Source organism: Scleropages formosus, chromosome 7 (genome assembly GCF_900964775.1).
Source record: "Scleropages formosus chromosome 7, fSclFor1.1, whole genome shotgun sequence".
NCBI lineage: Eukaryota > Metazoa > Chordata > Actinopteri > Osteoglossiformes > Osteoglossidae > Scleropages > Scleropages formosus.
In genome coordinates, this window is record NC_041812.1 from 4,187,566 (window position 1) to 4,213,965 (window position 26,400).

At 41.8% G+C, this 26,400-nt stretch overlaps 2 protein-coding genes across 2 annotated transcripts; one reads left to right on the forward strand and one right to left on the reverse strand.

The window, feature by feature from the left end:
* Positions 1-1,923: 1,923 nt before the first annotated feature.
* On the forward strand, positions 1,924-10,712 carry LOC114910937 (cytosolic phospholipase A2 gamma-like). Its single transcript, XM_029253518.1, has 15 exons — positions 1,924-1,989; positions 3,210-3,247; positions 3,477-3,588; positions 3,819-3,961; positions 5,238-5,436; positions 5,619-5,724; positions 8,040-8,180; positions 8,242-8,343; positions 8,469-8,513; positions 8,607-8,723; positions 8,993-9,139; positions 9,470-9,559; positions 9,724-9,881; positions 10,004-10,172; positions 10,442-10,712. Exons 2-15 carry the CDS (start codon positions 3,210-3,212, stop codon positions 10,591-10,593), a joined length of 1,719 nt encoding a protein of 572 aa, XP_029109351.1. The 5' UTR covers positions 1,924-1,989; the 3' UTR covers positions 10,594-10,712.
* Positions 10,713-16,353: 5,641 nt separating this feature from the next.
* On the reverse strand, positions 16,354-25,012 carry LOC114910965 (cytochrome b5-like). The gene is made up of 5 exons (XM_029253623.1): positions 24,793-25,012; positions 20,064-20,192; positions 19,019-19,048; positions 17,155-17,189; positions 16,354-16,614 (listed from the first exon to the last, which is right to left on the reverse strand). Exons 1-5 carry the CDS (start codon positions 24,913-24,915, stop codon positions 16,533-16,535), a joined length of 399 nt encoding a protein of 132 aa, XP_029109456.1. The 5' UTR covers positions 24,916-25,012; the 3' UTR covers positions 16,354-16,532.
* Positions 25,013-26,400: the final 1,388 nt, after the last annotated feature.

The following is a 26,400-nucleotide window of genomic DNA, read 5'->3' on the forward strand; positions in this document are numbered from 1 at the left end:
GCTCTTCAAGCAAACACAGAAGTCCCTAATTCAAGTCCAATCCTGACCCTTGACCCCTACATCAGTGATGGCCTCCTGAGGGTCGGAGGGCGTCTCAGACATGCTTCCCTTGAATCAGAGGTAAAAAACCCAATCATCCTCTCAAAGAATAGCCATGTTACCAAGCTGCTTGTGAAACACCATCACATGGAAGTGAAACACCAGGGGCGTCAGTTCACAGAAGGGGCCATCAGAGCGGCTGGACTGTGGATTGTTGCTGGCAAGAGGCTGGTGAGTTCTATCCTTCATCGCTGTGTAATATGCCGAAAGCTCAGGGGGAAGGTAGAAGTGCAAAAGATGGCTGACCTCCCTCCGGAGCGGCTCAACACATCTCCACCCTTCACGTACGTGGGGCTGGACATATTTGGACCATGGTTGGTGGTCACTCGACGCACTCGTGGAGGTGCAGCGCAAAGCAAAAGGTGGGCCATTCTGTTCACATGTATGAGTACCAGGGGAGTACACATCGAAGTTATAGAGTCCATGGATGCCACCAGCTGTATCAATGCATTGCGGAGATTCTTTGCAGTTAGAGGCCCCGCAAAGCAGCTTAGGTCAGACAGGGGGACTAACTTCGTCGCTGCCAGCGCGGAACTGGGCATGGGGTGTCTTGATGAGAGGCAGACCAGCATCCTGAAGTATCTCCACAGCAACGGCTGCACATGGAAGTTCAATCCCCCGCACGCCTCCCACATGGGGGGAGTGTGGGAGCGTATGATTGGGGTGACACGCAGAATATTAGACTCTATGCTTTTACAAAACAAACGCACTCACCTGACACATGGGGTTCTGTGTACCCTGATGGCAGAGACCTCAGCAATAATCAACGCAAGGCCGCTGGTCCCCATCTCATCGGATCCCTCCTCACCAGTTCTGCTATCCCCTGCCATGCTCCTAACTCAAAAGCCAGGCCTACATGTTCCACCAGGAATCTTCACTGGAAAAGATCTCCTGAAAGGCCAGTGGAGGCAAGTGCAAACGCTTGCGAATGAATTCTGGGGCCGTTGGAGAAACGAATACCTAAGCACGCTCCATTCAAGACGCAAGTGGCACAGAACGCATCGGAACCTGCAACCTGGGGACATTGTGCTGTTACACCAAAGTCAAGCGCCTAGGAATGAGTGGCCAATGACTCTGGTCACGTCAACCTCTCCAAGCAGCGATGGAAAGGTCCGCACAGTTGAAGTACGGACGTCATCTCAGGGCACCTCGAAGACTTACCTGCGGCCCATCTCCGACGTCGCCCTTCTGCTGGAAAATGACTGGGAAGGACGGGATTGAAAAGGACAGAGGGAAAACAGCTTAAATTTAGTGGCATTAGTGATGCCAGACGGGGAGTGTTCTGCCCGCAGATTTGTTTAGTTTATGTGATTAATTGCTTTGTTGAGCGGAACCTTTATTTCCGTAAGTTATACGCAATTTGTGCACATGCGCTATTTCCATGATGCGCTACTGTTGGGATAGGCATAGTGGAAGCGTCTTGAGTTCTGTGTGCTTTTCCTACGCCCGTGGAAGCAATAACTTTTCATTCGCATTTTCACATTTGGAGACAATAAAGGAGCAAGACGCTCATAATCCTGGCTCGTGAGAATCGAGTTTGGCTTGCTGTTAAACTGCGTTAACGTACTGGGTGTGCACAACACGCAGGGAGAACAGTACATACAGGTTTTTCTATTAACCTTTCTGTAGAAAGATGACTCATTTGGGTGATGATGAGACCCTTGATTGTACATGTCTGTTCCAAGGACTTTATTTCAATTTGACAAGGGAACCTGAGTGTTGAAATGGAAATTTTCCAAAAAATTTGACATTCATGGTTGAGCAATAGTTGAGGGTACGGTACAGTATATATACTCCCACTGAAGTTCACCTGTTGTTCATCTACTCAGAGAACTCAGCTTCGATCCAATTAAAAACACGACAGACAGAAGCTAACGGTAAGAACAGAAGGTAAGATGAAAATTGTTACATATTTTAACATTAAGATATCTGGTTAATGTTAAGATTTAATTGTAGAAGTTTGCTTCTTGTATTGTAATTGTAAAATGTCAAAAGTTCATTGAAATGACTGTATTATTGTCTAAACTACCAAATATTGAGGCATCTTTGCTTTCAAGGACAGAATTTCAACAGAATTAATTTTATAGTTTTGGCGCGCATGCAACTTACCATGGTATGAAACAGTGCTCGTACACAGAAACATTCAAGGACATAATTTGCAATTTTAAATAAAATTACTCATCTGTATGTATTTGCATTTTTTTGGTGTACAAATTCTGTCTCTTCTGAACTATTTCTGCTCTCTTCTATTACTTAGAAAATATATACACAGATACAGAAACACACACACACACACAGTCTAAAGCCACTTGTCCCAAGTGGGGTGGTGGCGAGCCGGAGTCTCACCCAGCAACACAGGGTGCAAGGCTGGAGAGGGAGGGGACACACCCAGGATGGGACACCAGTCTGTCACAAGGCACCCCAAGTGGGACTTAAACCCCAAACTGATTGGAGAGTAGGCCCTTGCCAAACCCACTGTGCCACTGCACCCCCCTTATAAAATATAATTAAATATAATATAAATATAACAATAATTCCATTGCATTATAAAAATAAAAAACTGACTGAATGCCAGCAATATTTTTTTGCCTCTGCAATTCTCATTATTTTTTACAGCACTGATTTTGAACATACGTATATATATATATATGCAGAAGAATATTTATTAATATTTTAGCCACTTCTCTCCCTTACCATTGCTTTATACTTTTAGAACAGAAATGAATATATGGAGTCGAATTGAAATACAAGGTAATTTATCTAGGCACAAATTAAAACAACTTGGATAAAATTATACCGCCTTCATGGATTCTCAGCTGAAAATCTCAGTTAGGCCTAAAGCAAGACCAGATACTCAAAATAGTATTCAAAGTAAGAAGTGGAATACATTTTTCTTAAATAAGATACAGAAATTTGGCTTAAGTTGATTTAAAATTAAGAATTAATTTTGATACAGATAAGAGCCATGCAAAAATAAAAATGTTTAACCTCTTGTTGTAGATACATATATAGTCTCATATTAATCAATTGATTGGATAATTATAAAGTCAGAAAATAAATGGTAAGGTCATTTTCATGGTTGCACGTTGACTTTCTTGTTATAATTACAGATGACTGACAGGAGCAGGGATGCTGCATCAGTGCAAAGGTAGCCCTTAAATATTGTATATTTTCATGTTTATGATTTCAAAATTAATTAGTGATTAATAGATAGAATAACACAACACTGAAGTGATGAGGCCAATTCATATTCAGTACATTAAAAATAGCTTGTCTTTGTGTCAGTGTGAATTTAGATGTGATAAAGCTGCCCAATAGATTGATGAAATTATACTAATGAGAAAATCTGCTGTTTTCCATTTTCCTTCCTCTTTTAGGGAGTATGTGCGTGTGTCTAAATCCCTCAATCGGAAGGAGGAGCAATATGTTAAAGAAAGACAAGCGGTGGTGGAAAAATGTCTGAAAGACAATGGAATTAAATATAAACAGGTATGTACTCCATGCAAACCTGAGCCTTTCACCCTCTTTGTGTTGAGGGTGCCGATCATGAATAAGATTGATCTCTACCGGAACTGTACTGCTGCATTTAAATAAAGACTGTGACCTCAGTGTCCTTCATTTACTGACTTAAGAAGGACACAAGAAAGTCAACAAAAAATTTATATTTGGTCCACCGCTCAGACTTGACTTTTCTTCTTGTTCCACACTCCCTCCCACAGGAACATGTCCCTGTCATTGCTGTCCTGGGCTCAGGAGGAGGTGAAAGGGCCATGGTGGGACTGCTGGGCTCTTTGGCTCAGATGGCAGAGGAGAAACTGCTGGACAGCATCACCTATCTGTGTGGAGTGTCAGGATCCACTTGGTAAATGGAGAATATGTACACCTGATTACACACACACACACACACACACACACACACACACACACACACACACACACACACACACACACACACACACACACTTTCTGAACTGCTTGTCCTATATGGGGTCGTGGGGAACCGGAGCCTACCTGGTAACACAGGGCGTAAGGCTGGAGGGGGAGGGGACACACCCAGGATGGGACGCCAGTCCGTCGCAAGGCACCCCAAGCGGGACTCGAACCCCAGACCCACCGGAGAGCAGGACCCGGTCCAACCCACTGCTCCACCGCACCCCCTTTGATTACACATGCAGTAACAAATAAATAAACATTAGCAATACATATACACCCTAGACAGGACACCAGTCCATCACAGGGTAGCCACATACAATTACAGTCATACCAATTCAAGAGAACTGCATATCTTTGAACTGAGGGAGGAAACCAGAGCACCCAGAGGAAACCCACACATAACTCCACAGACTGAACTGGATTTGAACCTACACCCAAACAGCTGAGATGCTGTGTGGCTACAGTGTTACCATGTTGCCCACATCTAATAACTAGAGTTCATGAAATAAATGAACCCCAGAGATGTTCTGAACAAAAAAGTATAATAAGAGGGTGACACAAGGAGTAGCGCTACCACCTTACAGCACCTGGGTGGTGAGAGAGAATGTGGGTTCTTTTCTAGTCAGTGTGGGTTAAGTTTGCATGTCCTTGTGTCTGTTTGGGTTTCGTCCAGGTGCTCTGGTTTCCTCCCACAGCCTGAAAGTGTGTAGTTCAGGTGAATTGTTGACTCTAAATTGTAAATTGTGAACTGGACGGTGTCTGTGCAACCATCCTGCAATGGACTGGAGTCCTGTCTCGTGTATTACGCCCCCCCCCCCACCCCCCGCTTTGCACTGAATGCTTTCAGTGCAGACTCCAGTTCACTACAGCCCTGCTCAGGATAGAAGGTTTTTGAAATTGGATGGATGGTAGAATAATATAGTTATGATATACATAAGTGTGTGGCAAGATGAAGTGTGTGTATACTAAGGTTGCTTAATAAAAGCGCTAATTTATTTTTAAAATGCTCAGGAGTTCAACAGAAAGGGGTGCAGACAGGTGGGGATTCTGCTCTTTTTAGTTTCATTTTTTTTGGAGTCTTTATCCAACTGCTACTACACTTATTTACTTCAGTTTCTATATGTCTTCAAGGCTCTGCATCACTTCATAGTCTTTCTCTTGAACTTTACAAACAGAAGATTTGATTTGTGAATTATCATTTTCAGGTGCATGGCATCACTGTATGAGGACCCCAAATGGTCTGTAAATGTCGCTGCTGACAAGAAAAAAATTGTGGACAGACTCTCAAATGGAAGTTTCAGTAAATCAGACATGCTGAAATGGCTAAGTGTAGCTGTGGAAGATGAGAATTACTCACTGACTGATTTTTGGGCTGCGACTGTTGTTTACAACATCATAAAAGAGGTCAGTGACGAAAGAAAAACACACAATGAGGGACGGTGTAATTGCTGAGTGTCAGGATTCCACACATTTGCATTAAATTAATTTTAACACGTATTTAATTATTTGAACTATTTAATTTTAAGATGTATTAGAAAATTGCATCAGCTGTGTGATATTCTGTTGCATCATTTTTACCCCGATAGATAGATAGACACCATCTCTCAGAACAGGAAGCCAGAGACTCAACCAACCCCTATCCCATCTACACAGCCATCGACAAGGGACTGAAACAAGACAATCAGACAGCACGTATGTACGGAACATGTTGTGGAGGTCTGATTATTGTTTCGTTGAGTTGGCTCATGTTCTCAGTCCTGGTCCCCCCTGTTCACCATGTTTACTTCTATTTATATCATCTGATCTTTTAATCAATTAGTCTAGCTTGAGCAGCATGTTCACTAAATGGTTTGATTCTAGACAAGCATTTAGTTGATCATTATGTGCAGTTCTATGGAAAATATTTGTACTCTTGCAATAATGAGAAGTAAATTTTCAAAAACGTGTCTATTTTAAATCACTCAGTCCTGATGTAATATAGTACTCGACCTATTCAATCTGTAAATGAGACAGCAGGGTGCATTGGTTTGAATTTTTGGTTAGAGGCTTTGGAGTTGCAGGTTCTAATCCCACCTTCTCCTGTAGTGCTCTGAGCTAATAATTTTTCAATTATTATTCAAGTAAAAGGGAGGCATTGTTTGTCTGTCAGTACAGCAGGAAAACTAGACAATCCTGGCTGAACACAACATTGGCAAAATCTCTCATTTCTCTTGTTTGCCCACTAATAATTCCCATGAGGCTGTGGTGGAGCAGTGGGTTTGGCCACGGTCTGTTCTCTGGTGGGTCTGGGGGTCAAGTCCTGCTTAGGGTGCCTTGTAACAGTCTGGTGTCCTCTCTTGGGTGTGTCCTCAACCCTTTGTGCCCTGTGTTGCTGTGTTATGCTCTGGCTCCCCATAACCCTGGTTTCAGACATCTGATCTTTTAATCAATTAGTCTAGAATGAGCAGTATCTTCACTAAATGGTGTGATTCCAGATAAAGTAGGTAGGTGTTCATGACATGTATGTGTACACACACACACACACACACACACACACACACACACACACACACACACACACACAATATCTACAACTGCTTGTCCCAAGGCAAACTGCAGCCTAACCCAGCAACACAGGGCACAAGGCTGAAGGGGGAGGGGACTCACCCAGGGTGGGACACCAGTCTGTTGCAGGGCACCCCAAGCAGGGCTTGAACTCCAGACCCACCACAGAGCAGTCTCTGGGCAAACCCGCTGCACCACCGCACCCTCCTTTATAAGGTGTAGCTTTATGCAAAGTACACACATTCATGCAATAATCATCTCACTCACACACACACACACACATACACACATACACACACATACACACACACATACACCTGAAACCACTTGTCCCATACGAGGTCACAGAGCCTAACCCAGCAACGCAGGGTGAAAGACTGGAGGGGGAGGGGACACACCCAGGACAGGATGCCGGTCTATCACGGGGCACCCCACGCAGGACTCGAACCCCAGACCCACCGTAGAGCAGGACCCAGTCCAACCCATTGCGCCACTACACCCCCTTTCATTCAATAATGAGAAGCAATTTCTTTTTTTTTTAAATTTCAGTATTTTATATCAATCAGTCCTGATGTAGTATAGCACTCAGCTTATTTAAATTATGAATGGGTCAGCAGGGTGCATTGGTTAGGGTTATTAGGCAGAGATTTTGGACTCCCAGGTTCTAATCCCACCTCCTGCTATGGTACCCTAATGAATGGTACTTATCCTAAATTGCTCCAGTGAATAACACTACTCAGCTGTATGAAAATGGCTAAAAAACTGTATGTATCTTAACATCATGAATCATTACTGGACAAAGGTATCAACTAAAACAAAAAGAACACACCTGCCGCACCTATTTTCGAAGATCTTTAATATAATGTGAACGCGCTAAGAAAGATTCTTACCTTAACAGGAAATATTCTAACTACTTAAGTTCGTTTTTTTTTAAAGCCACTATGCTGCACACATCCTTCTTCCCCTACCTAATCTCTGTCCTGCAGCAAGAATTATTGTTCAAGTAAAAGGAGGCTGCTGTTTGTCTGTCAGTACGGCAGAAAAACTAGACAATCCTGCCTGGTAAAGGAGAAGGCAGAAACAACACTGGCAAAGTCTCCGTTTCTCTTGTTGGCCCATTAATCATTCCCTTGACATGTCTGAACATGGAACATACAGGGAGAAGTTTTTACGACCCAAAAAAGACTCATAAAATTAGAAAAACAGGTACAGTGTTAATCTACTTAGTTATTTACACATCTATACAGTTTAGCAATTTTCAGGTAATTACCTTCCACAAGGATACTAGAGTTAGAGGTGGGATTCAACCCCACAACATCTGGGATAAAAGGCAGCAGCTCAAACCTCTTCAATACCTTTTCTGCCAGAAACCATTTTTAAATGTACTGTTGGGTATGATTTGTCTTTTTTTAGGAAAGTAACAGTTTGTAGAGGTTTAAAATGAGTCCGTCCCTGTGTTACAGCCTGCTGGTTTGAGATCAGTCCTCATGAAGCTGGTTATTCCCATGTGGGGGCCTATGTGGACACATCCCTCTTCGGAAGCCAGTTTGAGAACGGAAAGCCCAAGACGCCCCCCAAGGAGGAAGACATGTTGTACCTGCAAGGTGCTCTTTGTGCTTCTTGTTTTAATAATTGAACTGTTCCAGAGACACTGAAGTGAGTAAGTAAACCTCAGTCATGTCTCTGCAGGACTCTGTGGCAGTGCTCTTGGAGATGGGAAGGAAAACATAACGCAAATATTACAGTGGATTTGGGACTGGATTCACAGTAAGCAAAACATTTATTTGACCTCACATTTTTAAGTGCCAATTTTTCTCTTTTGTATTCTGCTCTCTCTGTCATTTTCATTTTGGCCAAAGGCTGCATTTAATGAAATCCCTTCAATTTTTCAGAGCTGCTTTCTCACTTCCAATCAACGAATAAGTCAGAAAATTCAGGTGAGCTGCTGTATTTATTCAATGTCTTGAGTTTTTTACATTCAGTTCGAACTGTTAATATTTCTGTAACGTCTATTTTCTGTTTTTTAAAAGCCCTCAATGAGGACCCTGCATTCAAAATGTTGGAGTGTCTGGTGCAGCTGCATGACTCTTTTGAAAATGACGATAAAAGTGTCGTTCTGCTGGAGAAAATAATAAAATTACAACAAGGTACTAAGTAATACTAATACTGTGACCGACACCAGTTCAGTCAATGCAGAACAAATGTGACATTTTGTTATATATATATCATTGTTATTTTACATAATCTTGCCTACAGCATTTTTGTTTATCTTATCAAACATAATACATGAAATACAGTATATTATTTATTAGATTTATAATTTAATTGATTATTAATAGCTGTTTTGAAACATGGAAAATAGTTTGAAAATGATTAAATGAAGGTGTCTAAATGAATTCCATTTTGTTTTTGCCAGAAAGCAACACAAACTATCCAAGAGTTCGTGTTCTGCAGAAAAATGAGTGGCTGAAGTTGAATGCAGAGGAGAGACAGAAATATGTTGCACATCTTTCCATTGAAATCTGCAAGGCCCTTGAGGGATTGTTTGGTCCTTTGAAAGGAAGTAAGTAGTTTCCCATCAGAAGTTATACCATGTTTACAGTAAGCTGTTTAGAAAGTTGCATTTCTATAATATAATTTTATGTTCAAATGCGTGTATGAGGGTTTTGAAGCTGGTAGTGTAGTTCTTAGAGCTCCTGCCTTTGGACCCACAGGTTGGTATCTTCCTCCAGCTAAAGTATCTTGAGGAAGGTACTTACCATAAATTACTCCAGTAAAAATGTACAACTGTTTAAATGGGTAAATAGTTGCAGGGGGCAAAACAGTGTACGTTGCTTTGGAGAAAAACATCAGCAATATGCAAACTGATTTCTGTTTTCTCTTTTTAACACAGTTTTAGAAATAGTGCGGAAGACCATAATAGCTCTTTATAACTGGACCTGGGGCACCAAATTCAACTTCCTGTACAAGTACCCAGCAAAAGGCAAGTGTGGTTCTCATCTCTTGGTACCTGTTGCTCTCTGTTTTTCTCCAAACTCTCTAACCACTGAGCTGGAGCCACAGCCTGAGGACAAACTGTCTTTACCTTCACTAATGGATGTGGCCTCATACAGCAGTAAAGCATCACTGGCTCTGCTCTGTGTCCAGAGGTAGAGCACATCCCGGCTGCTCTGCTGTCAGATGAGAAGAGAGACCTGATAGATGCAGGAATCCTGTTGAACTCACCCTATGTGGCTGCTTTACGGTCGGAGAGGAAGGTGGACCTCATTCTCTCCTTCGACTTCAGCAGTGACGATCCCTTCCTGGTGAGAACAGAGTCAATATTTTAATACTGTGAATTTCTTTCGCTACACCGGCATTCTGGTGGATGCTGTGATGTGTCTCATTTGAATTACATGTAGCAATGTCACTACTACGATCTCTCCAGACAGTGAAGAAAGCTGCAGATTACTGTAAAGAGGCTGGAAGACCATTCCCCTCCTTGGTCATAGAACCAGGAGAGGAAAAGAACCCTAAAGACTTCTATGTGTTCAAAGACAACACAAAAGCGCCCATCGTTGTCCACTTTCCGCTCTTCAACACTGTCAACTGTGGAGGTTGGGTCATATACCATCCTATCCCATCCCATCCCATCGGTTTTAAATACAGTGCTTTAATGATGGAAAATGTGTATCTACCATATTCCCTCGTGGCTGTTAAAATATTTCTTTTAAAACAGGAATCTTATTTTAACACATGAAAACACATTAAAACAGGAAAAATGCTATCTTCAGAGCCAATTGATATCTAGCTTTCTATGAAATACTGCTTTCAGGTTTCTTCCGTCTTCTGATATTCTAATAGCTTTTCTCCATGTCCCTCTCAGAAAAGATTGAGGAGTGGAGGAAGCGGTACAAAACTTTTCAGGGTCCGTACAGCAAGGAAATGATTGAGGACCTGCTGCTGGTGTCCAGTCGGAATGTGAAGAACAACAAGCAGAAGATCCTCAACGAGATCCAGGCAGCGTGTGCACGCTGATGCTTCAGAGGCTGATTTTCCATCAACTTCTTTTCGAATCATTTCAAAATTAACCAGCATTTTATTCTTTTCTAATCAGAAAAAAACCTTTGCTACCATTTATATCCATAAGTATAATCAATGTCTAGCTTTCAGCTCATAAGACAACATTGTTACCAGATTTATTCAGCAGTTCATTCTTTTGCATTTCTAACCTTAGTTTCATTTTATTCCTAAAAAGTAATGTATCCATCTATCAGCTTTCAGTAACTGTTCATCCAGTAAAGATCTGGAGCCTATGGTGACCAACGTAGAGCTTAAGCTGGGTTACAACCTGGATGGAACTCATGGAGTTGTAAGGCAATCACACACTCAGTCTGCCTCACAGGTACACACACTGTGGGCAATTTAGATTCACCAGTTCATCTGACATACAAGACAAGCGGTTGTTGGAGAGGGATGGATGGATGGATGGATGGATGGATATGGGTGGAACCTGTAGCACCCAGAGCTCAGGACCTGTAAGGGGAAAGCACTGAATTTGAACTAGGTCAAGCTGTATCTTTCTGAGTTTGGCAACAGGTAAATCTTTTGCATTTTATTCTTTCAAATACACAAAATACACTTCTCATCTTTTTATAACAAAACATGTTATAAAACACATCAGCATTTAAAATAATAATTTGTCAGTAATTTGTTGTTTTCTTGCTGTGCTTTTGAGTTCTCTACTGAGCAATGAATATTTTGTACAATTTCCCAACTTATGAAAAAAATAAACCAGATGATTTTACCTTTGTTCAGTTTCTTAATACGAATGCCATTAGAAGTATTCAACCGAAGAAAAGAAAAACGTGACGCCATTTATTCCTGGTATTAGTCCAAAAGGGGCATAAACTAACAGCATATTCTCCTCTCAAATGAAACAACTGGCTGAAATTGGGACTTCATGAAACAGGAGGGGCCAGAGGACTCATAGCAGGATGCCGTGCTGATGAACCCATGTTTTAGACTTACCTGAAAGTCACAACTTATGCAGGGCTGCTAGAAAATCTTCAAACTCTTTACATGTTGCCTGAATCACCCCGATGTCCCTCATACTGCAATCAAATTACATACCTAAATTTCTCATTGTCTTCTCCAAAATGGATGGAATCAGTGTACTCTCTCTGCTACAGTGAAACTTATCGACAGGTGTTCCCTTCTTCGACATCAATGATCTTGACTCCTCTGGCTAAAAACTCACTCTAGCCCACATTATAATGTATATATGGCTGACAAATGCATCACTAGAGCTGCTCCGAGCTATCTACAAGAGTTGATCTTCCGTTACACCCCAACCAGACTGCTACGCTCTTTTTGTCCCATGCAAAAAAAGTAAAGCACGGAGGTTCTCGGTTCTGGCTCCGTTGTGGTGGAACGACCTCCCCCTCTCACTCAGAACTGCTGAATCTCTGTCCACATTTGAAAAGGGTCTTAAAACTCTCCTCTTCCAGATTCACTTGGCCCGTCATCTCTTCAGTTCATGTAAGGTGCAAATGTTCATGGGCTATAATTTCAAGATCATGGCTGGATAAACCTTTACACAGCTATTCCTGTAATGTAACGTAAATGTTTATACACACACACATTTTCAGAACCGCTCGTCCCATACGGGGTCGCAGGGAACCGGAGTCTAACACAGCAACACAGGGTGTAAGGCCGGAGGGGGAGGGGACACACCCAGGACAGGATGCCAGTCCATCGCAAGGCACCCCAAGCGGGACTCGAACCCCAGACCCGCTGGAGAGCAGGACTGTGGTCCAACCCACTGCGCCACCGCGCCCCCCGTAAATGTTTATATGTATCTCAAAAAAAAATATTACTAGGAAGGTGGTCAGGAATCGTCGATATTCTGATAAAGTTTTATGCAGCTACTCATGTGATGATCACTGGTTCATATGGTGGAAAGAAACAAACTAACTGTACTAAAGAATCACACGACTGCATTTATGTCTCTTCTACTAATATAATGCACACATCGTATTTTCTACAAGATGTACATCGCTTTGGAAAAAAGCGTCCGCTAAATGAATACATGGAAATGTGTTTGTTGAGTTTCTTATGTCCTTCTTAAGTCAGTAAATAAGGGACATTGAGATCACAATCTTTACTTCAGTACAGTAGTACAGTTACAGGTAGAGAACATCAATCCGATTCATGATCGGCACCCTCAACGCAAAAAGGCTGAAAGGCTCAGGTTCGTGTGGAGTACATACCTGTTTATATTGAATTCCATTGTCCTTCAGACAGGGGGGGGTGTGGTGGCGCGGCGCAATGGCACAGTGGGTTGGACCAGGTCCTGCTCTCCGGTGGGTCTGGGGTTCGAGTCCCGCGTGGGGTGCCTTGCAACGGACTGGCATCCCACCCTGGGTGCGTCCCCTCCCCCTCCAGCCTTACGTCTTGAGTTGCCGGGTTAGGCTCCGGCTCCCCGCGACCCCGTATGGGACAAGTGGTTCAGAAAGTGTGTGTGTGTGTCCTTCAGACATTTTTCCTCCACTGCTTGTCTCCCTTTAGCATATTCCTCCTCTTTTGGATTGAGGGATTTAGACACACTCACACACTCACTAAAAGAAGAACGAAAAAGCAAACGACAGCTTTTTTCATTAGTGTATTTTTACCAGTCTATTGGTCATCTTTCTCACATCTAAATTCACACTGACACAAAGACAAGCTATTTTAATGTACTTAATATGAATTGGCCTCATCACTTTAGTGTTGTATTGCTGTATTAAAGTTTATCACTAATTTGTTTTGAATCAATTTTGAAATAAGGAACATAAAAATATACAGTGTCTAAGGTCTCCTTTGCACTGATGTAGCATCCCTGCTCCTGTCCGTCATCTGTAATTATAACAAAAAGCCAGAGTATAACCATGAAAACTGTTTTGTTATTTATGTTCAGATTTTATAATATGATGGATCAATTAATATGAGACCATTTATGTATCTACAACAAGACATTAAACAAATTGTTCTTCTTGCATGGCTGTTATCTGTATTAAAATGACATTTAACATATATAGGAGAAGATGCACCCCATGCGTATTTTACAATGGTTGCTCACAAAGATCCAGTCCAATCGACTTCACCCTGAAGCCACAGAGAAAAATATCCAGCATTGCCATCACACATCTTCATGACTTAATCTTAAATAATCTTAAAACCAATTTCTGTATCTGATGTCAGAAATAAGTTTTATTTAATAGATGTAGTCCAAACTGAGATTTTCAACTGAGAATCAGTATAGAAAATATAATTTGGTCAAAGAATAATTTTAATTTATCTCCAGATAAATTACCATATATTTCTGTTGGACTCAGAATGGTATGAAGCTCAAGGAACACCAATTCATCCGAAAAATGGTAAGAGATAGAAGTGGCTACAGTACTAATAAATATTCTTCTGCATAGATGTTTCAAATCAGTGTTGTTAGAAATATTGAGATAATTTGCAAGGTAAAAACATTTGCGGGCACTCGGTTAATTTTATATGTGTCATGGTTGCGGAGAGGCGACGGACCCAAGTGCAGGTGCACCGCTTAATAGGAAGCGTGGGCAGACAAGGGACAGGCGAAATAACATAGTTAATGAACAGACAGTAGGTCACCGGGGAACTGATATCGTTCCGAGGAGAATCCAAAGTCGTGGTCCAGAAACAAAGCTGTGGGTCAGGATACAAAGGAGATGCAGGCACGGGGACAGGGGACAGGGGACAGGGGACAGGGGACAGGGCTGGCACTGACGTTGCAGTGTGCTCAACTGAGGCTCCACAATCAGATGCGTTTGGTGCAGCCCTTTTACACCTCTGCTCCCTGATCTGCTCCAGGTGCATCTGCTTAGTGCGGGGCTGGGGGTGTGACAATATTAGTAATGGAAGAGAGCAGAAAAGAATTCACAAAAGACTGAATCTGTGCACCAAGACAATGCAAATACATATAGACAAGTTATTATATATATAATACATGTAATAATAATTATACATGTAATTAACCAAATGATTTGTTAGTTTTATAGATTATAGAATAACTGCAATTTACCGTTCAAATTTACTGCTGAACGTCTTTGAATGTTTTTCAAGAAAACTGCAGTGTGGAAAAACCTGCTAACCCTGTTTTGTACTATGGTAAATTGTGTGCCCCCTAAACTATAAAATTAATTCTGTGGAAATACAAAAATGGCTAATAGAGCAGGAAAAAGTGTTCACTCACAAAATACTAAGTAGATGGAAACATCAGTTTGGCATATTGTATAGCACTTTGCTTTGTACCTGTCAAAATGGGCTGTGTGTATGATGTCACCTTATTTTATGTACTCATTTACACCACCAGTTAAATTTGTACCATTTTTATATTTCGCATATTTTTATGTGACTGGAGAAAAGTCACGGTGAAAAAAAATACTTTCGTTTCAACATATTTTATTAGTATTGAGCTATATTAAAATTACAACTAATTTACAATGACTTCAAAGTGTTGTCACCTCTAACGCATTTAACTGATTTTGATCAATTTATCTCATAAATGAGAAATACTTCAATCTATTTATAACCAACACTCAGGAATGCCAGAAACGACCTGTAAACACTGTGGAAGTTAACTGAATTAATCCAGTCCCACTTTGGGTGGATTTTACTGCCAGCTATAGGCTGGATGCAGAAACAAGGGGGAACTTTCAATTTGCAACAACATTTTTAAAATTAGACAAGGCAATTGAAAGTAAATTAATTTAAAATGAACAATTTAAAAATAAATGAACTAAAAGATTAGTTACCTTTAAAAAAAAAAAACATAACTTTGACAGGGACCAAATGTACTGGCAAATAGAAGCTAATGTCTGTTTCCACTAGATGGAGCAGCTTTGCCACCACAATTTAGAAAAAGGTACTTTTTCTAAATGTTTTCAAATAAATGTACTTTACAAAAAAAAAAACATTTAAAAAATGGAAACAAATAAGACCACAACAGATTTTAAAGAACTTTACAGCAGGCAATTTTACATGTTTTATTGTATAAAACTGTACAATACGTACAGTTAATCACAGGTGAATACTAGTTGACAATTCAATTTTATGCACTTAAATTGTAGTTCATTAAAAAATACAATCAACTCAGTGGACGTAATGACCGTTACAGTAAAACCATAACTGCAGAAATTGTGATTCTTACACCAGAATCTGTTTCTAGAATGGGAGTAATCATTACTAGTTGTGTTTAACATTAAACAGATCAAAGCACTTATGTTACATGAAAAATAAGTCCTTTTTAATGTGTTCTTTAATAACAGCTAGATATTAGCTAAGGTAACCTACAGTTTTGGTTAGTGTACTGTAGAAAACTAAAGTCACTTTCAGGTGTACAAGTTTTGTATTTTATTCATCATGTTATTCAGTGATAAAACATGATTCCAATACTATGCAATAATTCAGGAAGAAAAATTAATTTATAATATTAATGGGTATTACTACTATCACTATTCAGCAGATGCATTTATATCAAATGACATGTCCTTGTAATTCTACACTTTATTTTACTGATGCAATCCTGGCTTTTCCAGCTCATCTTGGATCTCTAACCAGTAGCCTTTGGTTACAAGTTCACATCCTAAACTGCGCTGTTAATGCTAACCATCAGAAAGGTATCAGTGCAAGCTCCACAACCTCAAAATCTTATTTCATATATCTATATTGATAAATTAGAAAAGTCTGCCTAAAATGAACAATTTGTAATATGTTAATCTTTTTATTTTAATATTTAAAAGCAATGGTACAGTTAAGGCCATACAATTATAATAAAAAGAATAGATAATTATTTCCCACGTTGGCAGATAGGAGAACCTGGACATGAGCCGTTTGCTCCACGGGCCTTGGAGACATCGCTATCTTTGCAGTGGAATGGCTTGAAGAGGCTGAAATAGGTCAGCTGGTCAATCCTCTGACATGTACAAGCGATACAGCAAAGTCACAATGGCAGCGACCAGTGCTGGGATCACCAAGTTCGTCCACCAGCTGGAGAGGGTGATGTCAAAAGGAGAAAGAGGGAGTAAAATAACATTCAGCTGAGGTTTTCTCACCATTATTATTCAAAGATAATGAAACTTTTCCTTTGCCACACTGAAGAAAGATGTTTTTACTATATTAGGGCAGGACCTAGAATAATTCATAATCAATCAGTGTTATATCTATTAACAAGAAGGTTCAAAGGGAGGTGTGAAACTTATATTACTGCAACAACTTAAGTTATAATGGTGAAAAACTACAGCTGTGGTAACAGCTAAAAAAAAACTGTACAATGTCCAGTAAATGTTACTGTAATACAAAATCACAATTGTGAGAAAAGTTAAATTCTCAATGAGCTAGGAAGTAATAAGTGTTACTAAGAAAAGGAAGAATGTGTGAAAGTTTCACACTAGTAGTAATAATTATTCCTTACATTTTCCTTAGAATGTAAAAACTACATTTTAGCCACTTTACAATCCCAGAGCAGATAGGGACACACAGATCTCCAGTCCTGCAATTTGCTACTAAACTTTCTTCCGGGGACCATACCTTGAACTTTCTGGGACTGGTATTACTTGTGATTCCTGGGGAAAGTAAGTTAAAAAGAGTGGGTTATGCACAAAAGGTGGAAAGGAGGCTGTTTACATGGTTTTCAAGGAATAAACACTTTCGTTTTGTATTAATCGCTATAGTGGTTCCTCATGTTGTAAATACACACACACATTTTCAGAACCGCTTGTCCCATACGGGGTCGCGGGGAACCGGAGCCTACCCGGTAACACAGGGCGTAAGGCCGGAGGGGGAGGGGACACACCAAGGACGGGACGCCAGTCCGCCGCAAGGCACCCAAAGTGGGACTCGAACCCCAGACCTGCTAGAGAGCAGGACCCGGTCCAACCCATTGCGCCACCGCGCCCCCTGTGTTGTAAATACTCAAGTTATTAATTCCCAAACACAAACATTGTCCTGTTTGTTTAAATTTAATGGCATTTTATTCACTATTCTACTTCCTAAAACTTGCTGATGCTCAAGTGATAATGAACTGCACTTCCGCATACAGCCACTAGTTGGCAGCAAAACACACTCAGAATTTAAACGCTTTCATTCAGCTGGCTTCAATAGCGTGCAAGGATCGAAGCGGTTTGAGTGCCAGTGGCAGCAAAATGCACTCAGACACAACAGGAGAGTGGATGTGCCTAAATTCAAGTTGCTTTTGCGCTGTTCTTAGCTCTTTGTGAGCAGCGGTGATTAACAAAATCATGACTGCTTCACGTTTACATGATGAATCAGCCAACAAGCAGCATTCGGTACAGGTATGTAGAGAGGGTATAGACATTTTAGGTGACTTTGAATCAGTTCTAAGTTCAATGTCACCCGAATAATAACACACACACACACACACACACACACACACACACACACACACACACACACACACACACAGTGGCTGAAACCGCTTGTCCCAAGCGGGGTCGCGGCGAACCAGAGCCTAACCGGCACCCCAAGCAGGACTTGAACCCCAGACCCACCAGAGAGCAGGCCCCGGCCAAGCTCTCTGCACCATCGCACCCCCCGAATAATAACCTTAAAATAAAAAGTCAAAGTATTTTTATTTACTATAACTATGTCCATGATTGTTAGATAAAAGTAAACAAATTTAAATAACTAAAATTGAGTGACCTCTGTTCTTTACTGCAGTGGCATCACATCTGGGGTGCACCCTGCATCATACCATTTCCAGGATACATTAGACTGTTAGGCTACGACGATCCAGTACTGCACAAGCAATTACTGGAAATTGATGGATGGAAGCGTTACTGTTTATTAGTATTTTAACTATTTATTAATGTTTTGTGTAAAGTTTTTGCAGAATCTATCACATGAATAAATCAAGGGGCATCTGTATTCTTAACCTTTCACTGATTGTGACATAACGGTGGACTGATGAAGTAAAAATTAAAGATACAAATCAGGTCTTGGTCCCAACTGTGTTTGTAAGGAGATGACCCAGTGTACTAGGATGGTTTGTCAGAAATTACTAGTCTGACCTGTTATTCCCCACTTTAAAAAGGCAAATTAATGAAAAGCTCAAAGTGCCTATGAGAAAACTTGATTTAAAGGGTGACCTTGTCTTTTGAGGTAATAAATGTACATTACTAGTGCCCTGCGTTGGGAAAAACAAACAGGTGACCCAAAAACCTGCGCTGCTGACCAGACCTAGTTCTCAAAAAGACCTCTACAGCACACATGTGGCCTCAGCGGCCTTAAATGTCGAGTTCCGACCTCCGCTTTCCAGAAAACACGGCTCCCAGGGACACAAGACAAAATTCCAGCTTCGGGCCACTCACTGCCCTCTATTTCCAGTGAAACACTCAGTGGCGATGAAACACAAGGACACAGGACTCCTACTTACTGGGGGTTTCTGAATTTTGGGCCGGTCGTCCTGTGAAGACACACAAAAAGGGAGGAAAGATTCATTCAGTACAGCGAATTACCAAAGATCAAGTGCATCTGAGGACAGAAGACCATCTTAATACATATGTGCTTCAACAGCAGCCTGAATCTCTATCAAACAAACAGTTCTTTCCAGCACCAGAACAGATGATTGTGTGTTATTTTTTTGGCACACTGTAGTCACTGAAGGCTGTATTGTTTGTGTTCAGAAAGGTACTGGACCAAATGTTTGTAACACACAAAAAAAATGAAATTATTCCTCATGAATGATACTGGGAAGAAGGGGAGCGGGGTGGCGTGGCGGCGTGGCAGGTGCAGGTTCAGCCGGTGCCTGCTGCTTGTCAGGTCTGGGGTTCGAGCCCTGCTTGGGGTGCCTTGTGATGGACTGGCATCCCATCCTGGGTTTATCCCCTCCCGCTCGGGACAAGCAGCTGTTGACGATGGAATGATACTGGGAAGAAGGGCTTTGACTCTCCCCACGACTGGATATCCTCCAGGGATGTAATACCAGACATTTTAGTGGACTAGACGCTAAAGACACCACCATCCGACGACACTTTCCAGCTGATATATGCGGGGCTGCTTGGCTGCCCCTCTGATTTTCATTCTACCCTTGAAAGCAAAATGCTCGTTTCTGCTGGCTGAGATCCAGCATTCCTTAACTTCATGAGCTCCCAAATCCGTCGGCCAATAGCGGAGGGCAATGTGCACGTTCCTTTCGGCTGGAAAAAAGTTTTTAAAAATTATTGCGCGACTAGGGTGAAACTTACATCCCCTTCACCACACAATTTCTCCTCTCTTTCTTCTTAACCGCTACGCCGGTTATTGCACATTCGCTGACTGGCTGTCACACAACTGTTGAAATAGCAGTTGCACGTTCAGATGTGTCTTGCTAATATATATATTTTTCTCTTTGGTTTTTCTACTGTGACCGAAGGGTGTTGCTCTGCTGTGGGAATGGAGGATGGTACCAGGTGAGGCAGGAAGCAAAGTGGGTCTCTCACCGGGTGCAGCTCTCCGACGAGGAAGCTCTCGGTCATCTGCCTGGCGTCCGAGGAGTGTCCCACGTCCTCAAAGCTCTCCGTGGCATCGCCCCCCGCCTGCTCGCGTAGCACTTCCTCGCCTCCGGGGTGCTGATTGAGCAACGTGCAAAGGTCAGGGGTCACAAACACAGTGTTAGGGTTAGTCGGTGGAAACACAGAAGTGAAAAATGTGTGCAGGTTCCCAAAAATTATTCCGTTTGTATGTTCTGGTTCAGTAACAGTATTTTCAGCATATCCGAAGTGAGGAAAATTCGCCAGACTTGGAAGACTCCTAAATTCTCTAATAAACCCTAAATAAGAATTACACAACATTCCTAAATAAAATATCTGTAAAACATACTCATAAATCCCTTGACTTAAGGGGGAAAACAGATTTGCTTGAATCATTTTATCTTTCATTACTTTGACTTTTTATGATTCGAATGATAAAAATGAAGAGATTTTCAGTAATACTAGAAATGGTAGTGAATCATGGAAATTGTTCTGCCCAAGCAAAAGATTAAAATTTAGCAGAATATCTAAACTTATTTCACTTATAAGCTCTGTGTCAAAATCCATATTTACAGTACTTATTTAGCACATGCTTATTCTCCAAAGCGACTTCCAATGAACTCTATGTAAGGTTATGAGCCCACACACTTTATTCACCATGGTGACTTACACTGCTAGATAGACTACTTACACTGGGTCACTCATCCATACATCAGTGGGACACACACACAATGGGTGAACCCAAACAGCACCTCTTTGGACTGTGGGAGGAAACCAGAGCACTTGGAGGAATCCCACGCAGACATGGGGAGAAAATGCAAACTCCACCAAGGCTGAGCAGGGATCGAACCCATGTCCTCTTGCACCATCCAAGCGCTGTGAGACAGCAGTGCTACTCGCTGTGCCACCCATATCATGCTTGACATTAGCATTTGTCTTGATTAAGGGAATTGAAGAAAATTTTGAGTCATCTCAAACAAAACCTCAAAAACCAATTTCCTGCACGTCTGTTGAATCATCATTTTTCAATGTTCGGAGCCTTCAAGACAAGCTGGAAATGCCAGAAAAATTTTTCCTCTTGCCCTTTAATACACCTTAGTAATTAACTGCTGCTTTTTTTATTACAGGGGTGCAGTGGGTTTGATTGGGTCTTGCTCTCCCATGGGTCTGGGGTTCAAATCCCGCTTGGGGTGCCTTGTGACGGACTGGCGTCCCGTCCTGGGTGTGTCCCCTCCCCTTCCAGCCTTACGCCCCGTGTTGCCGGGTTAGGCTCCGGCTCTCCGTAACCCCGCTTGGGACAAGTGGTTTTAGACAGTGTGAGTGTGTGTGTGTGCGTTTTATTACATAATGACATTGGACACACCAAAGTGGCAAGTAAACAGTGTTTTGTTTGGTGTTTTTGTTGAATTTAAAAACCAAGTTTTCCATACATTTAAAAAATAAATAAATAAATAAATAAATAAATAAATAAATAAATAAATTAAAAAAAAAAAAAAAACAAGAATACCAAATTTTTGTTGAAAGTTCACAACTTGTGGTGACTGGAAGGCCTGTTGCTGACCCAAAGTGTAGATTATTTTATACACACATTCATACACTTAAGTTTTTTTTTTTTTTTTTTTTTTTTTTAAACTTTATAGGATATACTGGGGGGCTACCGATATGCGCTGTGAAGAACGAAACTGGCGGAAACATACCGTATACACTTTAGTGCCGAGTCCTCCAACAGTAAGTCGGTATTAATGGAAATATTAACCCCTTTTTGACCTAAAGGTCCCGATTGTACCTGAAACACAATGTCGTCGGGAGTTTTTGCCCACTTTTCTAACTGCTGGTCTGACTCCTCCAACACACGTAACACAGGTCACAATGGTTATTTCTACAGCCTTGAGAAACCAGCGCAAACACACAAGATTCTGTCACACGACGGGGGGGGGGGGAACACAGTAAACCTCCTCGATCAGCCCATTACTACGAGAGAGCTCAGAAAGGCGTTGGGTGAACGTTGCGTTAACTGCGAGAAGACCCGAGGAAGCCTCCGAAAGCACTGCTGCGTGTGAGGAGGCACAGGGTTCTTACGTTTAAACACAAGAAAGAGGAACAGGAACCATCGCAAAGCTGCAAGATCTATCTGCTGACCTCACGGTTTCTCTTAGCAACGGATTTGTCTTTTGGGAGAGATCATCACCCAGCTCTTCGCACATCAAAACTGCTGTTCCCATGACCCTTACCGGATCAAGATCGTGCTCTTTCGCAACACACTTATGAATTACTTCATGATAATCGACCTCATGCATTTATACAAATATTATTTATCTATTATCGATGTCTTTATGCAGCTGGATTTTATATTTATTTTAACTTCATCGACAGGTCTATTAAAGGGACGTCTTCAAGGTTATAAGCCCGTGTCCTTGATCACAACGTTAGGTGCTGTTCTGCGAGCAAATAATGTCGATGATGGAGATGGCATTGGAGCCGGGCAGAGAAACAAACCCTAACCTTTCACCGAAGGCCGAGTTTGCGCACCTCTCCTCCGGCTCGTTGTTTATCTGGCCGTGACACTGCCACTTCTACAGCGCAAAAAAAAAAAAAAAAACAGCGTTATCTCTTTCCTCCCCGTAAGGGACGCGCAGGTTTTTTTTGCAGAACGCTTCTCTAAAAAAAATCCCACACAAAAAAATGCACACGTACAATGTTTTGAATACATTATATACTTTTAAAGTTTGTGCTGAATCACATACTTTTAATTTTTTTTTTTTTTTTTGGAACAAACTACTTTTTTGGTTTGGTTGATTTGGTATAACTGTTTTAACTTGGGCAAAATACTGTTTTTACATTAAAAGCATTTCTTTTAACCGATAAATTTAAGCAAAGCAAAAATTAAAGCAAACCAAAGCGTCACCAACAATACCAAGGGTCCATGAAAAGTACCGCAAAGTAGATGAAGTTCTTTGCCTGCTGTATTACATCTGATGTGCTTCCACAAGAAAATTTCAAAGGGGAACGGCTGAAATGGGGATCATGCAGATCACAAACATCCTCAAGATGACCAAACCTGACACTGGAGATACAGCAGAGTCTCAAAAACCTTCTTAAATCCATACAACATGGAACTTGACCTGACTTAAGAATAACTGTTGACCTCCAGAGTCCACCATCCGTAACCGAGCCTAAACGACAACCTTGTCAACCAAGATCAACCAATGTCAATCAAATGAGATTTTAAAGTAGCTGACAAAAAAAAAAAAAAAAAAAAATTTTTTTTGCCATATTTATTCATGGGCTCTTATCTGAATATAATGCAGATGCGCAGGGCAGATTGCAACAAATCTGCTTACTACTCACTGATCTAAAGATGTACTGACACGAAAAGGAAATGCAGGCACGTCTTACACTTACTGTTATCCTTTTAGCTGATGTTTTTCTCCAAAACAGCTTACAATGATTTACCCATTTATAAAGCGTGGTAATTTTTACTAGAGCAGTTCAGGATAAGTACATTGATCAAGGGTTCTACAGCAGGAGGGGGGATTCGAACCCCGATCCTTCGAGTGCACGGCGGCGGCTCTAACCACCGCGCCCCCTGCTGACCTCTTCATCTCCAAAGGAGCGCCATACATACAATTAAAGTGCAGAACTTTCTTAAAATGAGGACGAATGCAGAAGGGATAAATATTACTGCCCCTAAAGTGCTGGAGCCGCACTTCCCTCATGATCACGGCCCTAACCCGAACAGGCGGCACAGTGGCACGGCGAGTAGCGCTGCTGTCTCACAGCACCTGGGTATGCACAGAGGATGTGGGTTCGATCCCCGCTCAGTCTGTGTGGAATTCGCATGTTCTCCCCGTGTCTGTGTGGGTTTCTTCCGGGTGCTCTGGTTTCCTCTCACAGTCCAAAGACGTGCTGTTCAGGTGACAGAGAGCGCGTGTGTGTTCCGCTGATGTATGGATGAGTGACCCATTGTAAGTAGTGTATCTAGCAGTGTAAGTCACTGCGGTGAATAAGGTGTGTGGCCTGATAACACTACATAGAGATCATTGGAAGTCCCTTTGGAGAAAAGTGTCCGATAAGTAAATAAATGTATTTTTTATTCTCTAGTCACCATCAGAAGATCCTCAAGTAGAAATGAAGCCAAAGTGCCTCATCACCATGGTAAACTGAAGGCCAGCGGTGTTTCATCGGTCATCCAAATGATCAGTTGATCAACTGCAGTGGGAACCGCAAAAAATAATCTCGTGTTTCACGTTAAAAAAAGTTCACTTTTTTAAAACCCACCAGTAAAGTTAGTAAGTAAGAGGACAATTGAATTGGACGCTTCGCAGTGAGAAGCCACACTCTGACTCTTACACCCTATGATGTAACACCGTCCCAATTTTACATTAAAGTAGTATATTATTAACGGTTCAGAAGAAGCCTTATTCTAAACTTAATAAGGCGACATACTAGAGTTAAAGATTCGATTTGCTGGTTTAAATTCTTCGGACGACGGATGTTGAATTGGAAGCTCACGCGCTCGCGGCTCGCGCCCGGACACGCGGCGCCGTCAGGTCTGCGCGGACGGCGTTAGACGCCGGTTAGTGCACGTATGCGCGTAGGATAGTGTTTAACCCACGATTTAGCACGTCCCACGGACTGGGACACACCGATCAAGCTGCGAGTGTGTTTCCCGGTCACCAGCGCAGCGGCCGCCGCTCACCTCCTCCAGGAACTTGGTCACGTCATAGATTTTATAGTTGATGATGATCCAGGTACTTTTGAACGTGTTTCGCTCCTGCACTTCCGAGAGGCGATAAAACTTCACCGTCTGCTCGTCCTCCATGTTACCGGCAAGTTATTTTTGTCTGTAAAAAGAAGGGTCGAGGTCGGTTTCATTCAGGAACACCAACCAGCCGATGAACCTTTACCATCTCTCATTACGGCACTGTTACGTTTCGCATTGGGATCCCGCCCACTGCTGCACTGGAGCGCCATGATTCGTCGGAGCTGCAGCTTTGCCTTTAGTAATTGGCTCATGTGCTTTTCAATCAAAAATAGCTTCTTCTTTGGAACGGTGACATGGCTGGGTGAGAGTTCATCGCACTTTACGAGCGCGTACGGGGGCGTGGCGACGGCGCGCGGTTCTCACGCGATCCTTGTGGAAAAGATGGATTCAACTCTTTATAACACAGCGTCAAATAAATAATACTGTGGTTTCCGGTGGAAGATGTGCGCTTATAATATACACAAGACCATCTTATAACAGTACTGTAATACTATAATATAGATCGGCGCAGAGGCGCTTTCACCGGTGCGACAACAGTCGCTATTACGGGACCTCGAGCTCTGCGGAAAACTCAGCTTTACCGTTTTTTCTGGAGATTTATGAGCGTTTCGCGTGCCTGGAAAGACTGCTTTTGATTTTCTCAAACAGAAGCAATAAATAACGGCCTAGCTAAATATTTCAGGCTTTTCATGTTGTTCATTTATTTTTTCCCTTCAAATGAGATTCAGTTAAAGCCCATAAAGCAAAAAGAACAAAAAAATACACAAAATAAACTCATTTCACGCATTTTGAAAGGTACAGAGAACCTGAATGGAGAGTTACATTTGTTATTTTGACACTTTTTCTTCCAAAACGGTATTAATCTTCCTACAATTTTTTACAGCTGGGTAATTTTACTGGAGCAATTTATTGTAAGGACTTTACTCCAGGCTACTACAGCCAAAGGTGGGATTCAAACCTGTGACCTTTGCCTCCAAAGTAATCAGCACAATCCACCTCTCCACCAGCTCTCCCTGTAGGGTTATGCAACCTTTATTGCTGCAGCATAAATAAATTATGTAATTTGAGTTGTTGAACTTGGAAGAAGATATGAACTAAATATTTAAATATGGGTGGCACGGTGGCACAGCGAGTAGTGCTGCTCACAGCACCTAGGTGTGGAGTTCTGGATGTTCTCCCTGTGTCTGTGTGGGTTTCTTCTGGGTGCTCTGGTTTCCTCCCACACTCCAAAGACATGCTGTTCAGGTTCCCCCATAGTGTGTGAGTGACAGAGAGAGAGAGAGTGTGTGTGTGTTCCACTGATGTATGGATGAGTGACCCAGTGTAAGTAGTGTATCTAGCAGTGTAAATCACCGCAGTGAATAAGGTGTGTGGGCTGATAACACTATATAGAGTTCGTTGGAAGTTGCTTTGGAGAAAAACATCTTCTAAATAAAAAAGTGTAAATATACTTCAGTAATCAAAAAATCTTTAATTATTGTGATATCGGGGGAAGTGGGTGGCAGAGTGGTTAGTTCACATTCCCACTCATGGCTTTTACCC

What these genes read in the sequence shown, in the direction of transcription:
- LOC114910937 (XM_029253518.1), top strand. Translation starts at nt 3,210, where the DNA reads ATGACTGACAGGAGCAGGGATGCTGCATCAGTGCAAAG. An exon ending in TTTACAACATCATAAAAGAG is followed by an intron (nt 5,437 to 5,618) that starts GTCAGTGACGAA and finishes TTACCCCGATAG; the next exon opens with ATAGATAGACACCATCTCTC. An exon ending in GAATAAGTCAGAAAATTCAG is followed by an intron (nt 8,514 to 8,606) that starts GTGAGCTGCTGT and finishes GTTTTTTAAAAG; the next exon opens with CCCTCAATGAGGACCCTGCA.
- LOC114910965 (XM_029253623.1), bottom strand. Translation starts at nt 24,915, where the DNA reads ATGGAGGACGAGCAGACGGTGAAGTTTTATCGCCTCTCGGAAGTGCAG. An exon ending in TCGTCGGAGAGCTGCACCCG is followed by an intron (nt 19,049 to 20,063) that starts GTGAGAGACCCA and finishes GTGTCTTCACAG; the next exon opens with GACGACCGGCCCAAAATTCA. An exon ending in CCAGTCCCAGAAAGTTCAAG is followed by an intron (nt 16,615 to 17,154) that starts GTATGGTCCCCG and finishes CACCCTCTCCAG; the next exon opens with CTGGTGGACGAACTTGGTGA.